The sequence below is a fragment of the Corvus brachyrhynchos genome, unplaced genomic scaffold (assembly GCF_000691975.1).
Source record: "Corvus brachyrhynchos isolate BGI_N302 unplaced genomic scaffold, ASM69197v1 scaffold10, whole genome shotgun sequence".
Taxonomy (NCBI): domain Eukaryota; kingdom Metazoa; phylum Chordata; class Aves; order Passeriformes; family Corvidae; genus Corvus; species Corvus brachyrhynchos.
The window spans coordinates 5,707,354-5,713,391 of NW_008236180.1; the positions used below are offsets into that span (position 1 = coordinate 5,707,354).

General features: G+C 53.8%; 1 protein-coding gene across 1 annotated transcript in view; it reads left to right on the forward strand.

Annotated features, from left to right (window-relative positions):
• RBBP8NL (RBBP8 N-terminal like) overlaps nucleotides 1–6,038 on the forward strand; it is a 21,804-nt gene that overhangs the window by 1,497 nt on the left and 14,269 nt on the right. The window contains exons 2-3 of the mRNA XM_017735803.1: nucleotides 2,751–2,917; nucleotides 5,654–5,781. Of these exons, the coding sequence (XP_017591292.1) occupies nucleotides 5,715–5,781 (67 nt within the window). The 5' untranslated portion in view covers nucleotides 2,751–2,917; nucleotides 5,654–5,714. The remainder of the gene's footprint in view (nucleotides 1–2,750; nucleotides 2,918–5,653; nucleotides 5,782–6,038) is intronic.

The window sequence follows — 6,038 nt, forward strand, 5'->3', positions numbered from 1 at the left end:
CCCCCGGAGGATGCAGGACACTGATGCATTGATTCAGAACCTAGCCTAGGGGGCAACGTGTCCCCAACACCAGTGTGCCACCAGGCATTTGGGACATGCAGAGATGCCCAACCGTGTCTGTCCCAGCTGTTGGACAGCACAACGTGGGGCTGAGCTGGTAAGACTCATCCTTGGTGCTGAAGCAGGGCTAAACACCCAGAAGGTTTTTGCAGGATTGGGTTTTCCTAGGATGTTACTCCTTTTTTAGTGCTGAAGAGAAAAGCTAATCCTGTCCAAGACTTCACCATCTGGGGATATCCGGGGAGATAGATCTGTTCTTTCTGTTTGCATGGCCATTTTCTTGACTCAGGTTGCCCGTACACCCCTCACACAGCAGGAGCAGAGGTGCCAGCTAATGGAAGCGGCATTGAGAGGAATCTTCGTGCCCCTTCTCCCACACAAGACCTGCTTTCCCATGCAGGACCAGAAATGATGGATTCCCCATGCCAAGAGCAGTGCGGGCTCTGAGGAGACCCTCTGGGGAGCTCTCCTGCCATGGAGGAGAAGACAGAGAGACCAAGGTGCTGCCCAGGCACCATGAGCAGCATAACAGGATCACAAGCAGGGAGCGGGGTGATAACCATCATCTATCAGAGATTCCCAGGGTATTTTCCTGCCACTTTGCCCGGCCAGGGGCTCTGCAGCTGGGGGTGGCAGTGGGAGTGTTTTGGATGGGCAGTGACCACATGCCTCCAATCCCAACAGGGCCTTGAGCTATTCTTGAGCCTCGCCACTTTGCAATTAAAACACCCTAAAAACGTGATAATGTCTCATTACCCACTTCCTAGAGCATTTTGGGGTGTTAATTGAGTAATGTTTATAGAACCTGTGGTTACCCCGAGATGAACGGGCAGATAAGTGGCTACTTTTAACCCTCTTCTGAATCCTCCTGTGGGCAGACAGGCCTGCCCACAGGTCTGCCCAAAGCCCACCACACTCTGGGGAGCATCACGGCACAGCTGGTGGGTCCAAACGTCATTCCTTATCAAGTGGGGAGCAGAACAAATATTTACTGTTAAACCTCAGCAAAGCAGCAGGAGCTGGGGAGTGGGAGGACAAAACCTCCCTCCCAGCTGGGGATGGTGCAAGGAGAGACCCTCAAACTGCTCACCCTGCTATGTAAAAGCCAAAGTCAGATTCCTGGGTATATTCAGGTATTGCAGAGGACCAACAGCTCTGGCTTTAGCGATCTTGCAAGCCCAGGGCAGCCAAGACTCTTTGGCTGGAGTTGGCAGCAGGGGTGTCCCTGTTGCAAGGATAACAAGGTTCCTGTTGCAAGGGGCTCTTGAGGGGAATAGGGGCTCTTAAGTGGAAATGAGGAAATGGAAGAAAACCCATATTGAGGGTTTGGTGACTGCCACAGCATCTGGAGAAGCAGAAGCTGCCTTCACAGGGCCAGGGTAGTGGGGGAGAAATTGAGCTGCTGGGTTTGTGATCACCAGGACTGTGCTGTATTATGGCAGCAGAGACTTTATGGGGTAGAAGTAAATCAGTGTGCAGGTTGTGACTTGAGGCTGGAGCTGCAGGTTGGAGGGTTTGCTCCAGCTCTGCTCTCCCTGCAGTGGGACACGTCTGTGCACACGTGAGCAGGGCCAGCATCTCCCTGGTGCTGCTGATCCTGTTGGACTGGTTCAGGGGGCTGTGAGCAGCACAGTGCCCACAAACCCAAAGGGCCATTGGGGCAGTTTGCAGCGGTGCTGCAGCTCCACATCACCCAAGTGGGACCCCCCTGCAACAGCCAGCAGAGGCAACCCTGGGGCTCGCTGCAAACCGGCCCCTGGGCTGGTGGAGCAGCACGGAGCAGCTGCCCTGCTCCGGGAGGATTTTCAGGTTGTGTGAGGTAGAGGAAGGCACCAAATCCTCCTCCCTGGAGAGGCAAGAGCCAAGGCTGCTCCTCCTGTCTCACTTGTTGGGAGGTAATTTTGCAGTCTGGCAGCCCCTGTGCAGCACCCACAGCAAACCCAGCACAGTGGAGAGCAGTCACTGGGTTCCATTTTAGGGCAGTCTGTGCCATGTTAAGTCATGCAAATAAATAAATACCCAGCAAGAAAAAAAGAATCCCTCAACCTACCAAAAAAGCCCTCTTCAAACTGCCAAGCAAAGTACATCAGCAAAGAGCATTAGCTCCACACTGGCCTGTGAAATACTCCTGGCACTGCAGATTTTCCATGAGTGATCAGGCGGTTTTTCTGAGTACAAACTTGTATTATAATTCTAAAATTAGACCAGGAATCTAGTAGGGTAGCCAAGGAAAGAAATTTTGGCTGGTTATAGCAGCTCTGCCCAACAATTGCCCAGAGAAAGGTGTGTGACATCAATCCAGCCCAGAGCTGAACAACTCCAGCACTGCTGATGGGGAAATATCTGGTGGTAAATCCACTAAGCTTCACTGATCCCACAGTGTCAGAATGTCACAGTCCTGCCTTTTTCTTTTCTGCTTTTTTTTTTTTTTTTTAATGATTTAAGCTCATTTAGTTAATGAGCTGCTTTATCCTTCTGAAAGGAGACACAGCTGAGGGTGGGAATGTGCTGTGGCTCACTGTGAGTGTGACAGACAGTGCTGGGGATGGTGTTGAGAGGTCAGTAACCCCCTGGGGACCAAGGAATGGGGGTTGGCTCTGCTCTCAGAGCCAGCTGCCCAAGTCCATCCCTTCCCCAGCCCCCTTGGATGGGACAGAAAGTAACCTCCCTGCTGCTTTTCCTTTCCCCAGCCACAACAGGAGCATCCTGCCCAAGGAGTGATGCCATTGGTACCCAGAAGATGCTGGGGGCTGCCCCAGCCCCGTGCATGAGAGCAGACATCCCAGGGACATCCCTGTGCCCCAACCTGGAGCCCTTGTCCCACCCTGAGCTGAGCATCGAGGGATGCAGAGCACAGGTGAGCAAAGCCATGGCAGTCAACAACAGCTCTGCCCCAGGTCTTGGGCTCTCCAAACCCTTCAGATTTAGGGCCTGGATGAGGAGTTCACCTTTGGTCCCTGACACTGGGGCTCTGTTTGCAGAGGGCAGCCGTCACTGTGAAATACGCCCGGCCCTGCCGGGACCCCCCAGGGCTGCTCCAGCCCTGCCACGGGGCCGCATCTGGCACCGCGGGCTCTACATCACAGTGACAGCTCTGCAAAGGGCTCGGGGCTGTAAATGAAATCCCTGTCTCAGGGAGAGAGCTCCACACTGAGCCACTCTGTGGTCTGGGCTTCAGCAATAAATCTCCCTCAATAAATCCTCTGGAGCAGGGTAGAGGAGCTGGGAGCTGCGGCTTCACACCTTCACCTCTCCACACCGGGCAAGAGGGAGCAAAGCTGAGCCTCTCAGGGAGCCTGGGCTGTTGGTGGGGCTGTTCTGCTGCTGCAAAAGGCTGAATCCTGGGAACAGACATATGGGGAGTGATGCTCATGCAGGGTCTCTGTTACCATGTGTGTGCACAGACAAGACCCAAGGTCCTCGCCAGATTTGCCACAGAGCAGCTGTTCCATCTGCAGGCAGAGATGGGTTCTGGCATCTCAAAAATCACCAAAACTGTCAGCTTTTCCCTGCTGATTGGACCTGCAGCAGGTCACAGGTCCCCACTTGCCTGAGGACTCTGAGGAGAAGAAAATCAGCAGTGAGCCCCAACCCTGGTGGCACCACGGCCTCAGCCATGCACAGAAGGCAAAGGTGTTGCCCACACCCCAACCCCAAATCCTGATCTGCCGGGCTCTGCCTGCAGCACTGAGTCACAGCTGCAGGGATCCGGATCCGGCACCGAGCACCTGGGCTGCCCCCGCGCCTCCCACCTCCCACCACACGCCAGCCCAGCCCTACCTCCCCGAGCAGAGGGCTGGCACCAGTCCCAGCCAGGGTGTCACCTTCCCGGGATGGCGGAGCTGGAGCCCTGTGTCTCGAAATGCTGGGTTCAGCCCTCGGAGACACCAGCCTTGGGGAAAGGGCTGTACCCTTTAGTACAAGGTGGGCAGGACCTGATCCAGCAGCAGTGAGCACAGTAGGAGCACATGCAGCCACCAACTCCTCTGCTCACAGTTGCAATCCCTTCCCAGATTACAGCACTGGAGAATGAAAATGGAATTAGTGCCTGAGTGCTTCAGAGCCTTCCCCGCTGGCGCTTGGGGTGTCAGTCCCGTGGTGGCAGTGGTTGATCTCACAACCTCCCTTCAGCCCTGGGGAGGTGCTTTGCCCAGGGCAGAGCCGAATTTAGGACTCAGTGATCCTTGGAAGTGCATCCCATTAACATCAGGAGGGTTTTTTCCTGTTTTGCACGTTATTTCCCCTGGCTGGTTTTCAGCTGTGGCTCTTGGGGCTGAGGTCAGCTCCCAATCCCATTTCACAGCAGGAGATCTCGAGCTGGATGAGCCACACCATGCTTTTATTTGCCGGGATCGATCACTCAGCCTGGGAACGGGTGGGTTATGCCCTGGGAAGTGGGAGCAGTGAATATTCTTTAATTGTTTCCCCAGAGAGTGAGATCTCTATTCTGTTTGCATCAGATTTGCTCAAAAGCCAAAGTGGCTCTGGGATGCTTCATGTTCAGGCAGCTGCTCCGCCGATCCGAGCCTGCCGAGCTCGCTGCTTGTGCTTGCTGGCGCGTGCCTCATTTCTTTTGAAAACCAGATGCTTTAGGGGAAACTTTCTTCTTCCAGCTCTGCGTGCCCACATCTTGCATATGCAGGCGATCTGGCACATCCCTGCTCTGCATGCAGATAAAGGCACGGGCGGGAGCTGGGCTGGGAGAGCGCTGGAACCCAGCACAGACCTTCCCCGTGGGGCTGCAAAGCCCAGATCCCAGCCCACTCTTCACTTTCCAGCAACACAGGGGAGGTTTTCTCCCTGGTCATCTCTTCGTGGTTGAAGGCTGAGTGTCCAGGTGCTTTGTTGGCATTGGGGTTACTCGCCATGACTCATTAACCCAGAATGATTTTTGGGGGAGAAGATCCCATGTGGAGATGCTAAATGCCTTCATGTGGAGGTTCCTCTTTCCCAGTGTGGGTTTGGTGGTTCCAGAGGACCCCACGGGTGCTGTACTCATGCCAGCTTCCTGCAAGTCTTGGCTCTGGACACCACCTCTCCTGGTTTCTCTGTAACATTGGGTGAAAAAGGTCTGTTGGGTGTCTCCCAAGGTTTCAAAGAGGGTACAGCCAGCGAGGCCATGTATAAAGCCTGGGCAGTGACAGTGGGGCGGCCAAGTGCTGTGTGTTGCCTCTGTGAAAGCTGTGTGTGGTGCTAGAGGGAGGAGGGATGCATGGGAGTATCCCAGCAGGAGATGAGCCCATCAGGCTCAAGCACCAAAGCTGTTGTGAATTTCCCCATCATCAGTCCCCATGTGGTTCCAACACGAGTTCTGCAGTCCCTTCTTTATGCTCAAGATGCCCTACCCCACCTCATCCCAGAGAAATGCAATTTAAACTGCCCAACAAGTAGAGGAAAAGCCTGATTTTCCAGCTGGGCTTCTCCCAGTATCTAAGACATGCTCTTAGCTATGCTCAGCGCTGAGGCAGGGTGGACAAAAATGCATCCCTGGTTTAGCAAATGATTTCCCTTCCTAGCTTTGGGCTTTGTCCTTTCCAGAGCACCACATGCACATGACACATCTCTTTTGTTGGACTTTTTCTTTCTATTTTAGGCTGAAACCTGAATAATTTGAAGCAAAAGGACAGAGCCTGGTGTGTGGCTCAGTCCTGAACATGACCACAGAGAGTTTTGCAGAGTTCCTGAACAAGCTCAAGGAAATCCACGAGAAAGAGGTCCAAGGTAGGGAGACAAAAAATGTCTTATCAAAAACTGGCCAAGATCCATTTCTTTGTAATGTAACCTGAAGGGAGGAGGAGCAGGTGCAGATTAGGGAGCTTTGGGGATTAGTGCTGAGCAAGCAGCACCCACGGGGATGGATTGGGACATGGGGTCACAGCCTGTCCCTCAGGGGAGAACACCCTCTGATGGCACCTTGGTACCTCTCATTGGCACACTGAGAAAAAAGTAACTTTTAAATGATGAGAAGCAGCAGAAGA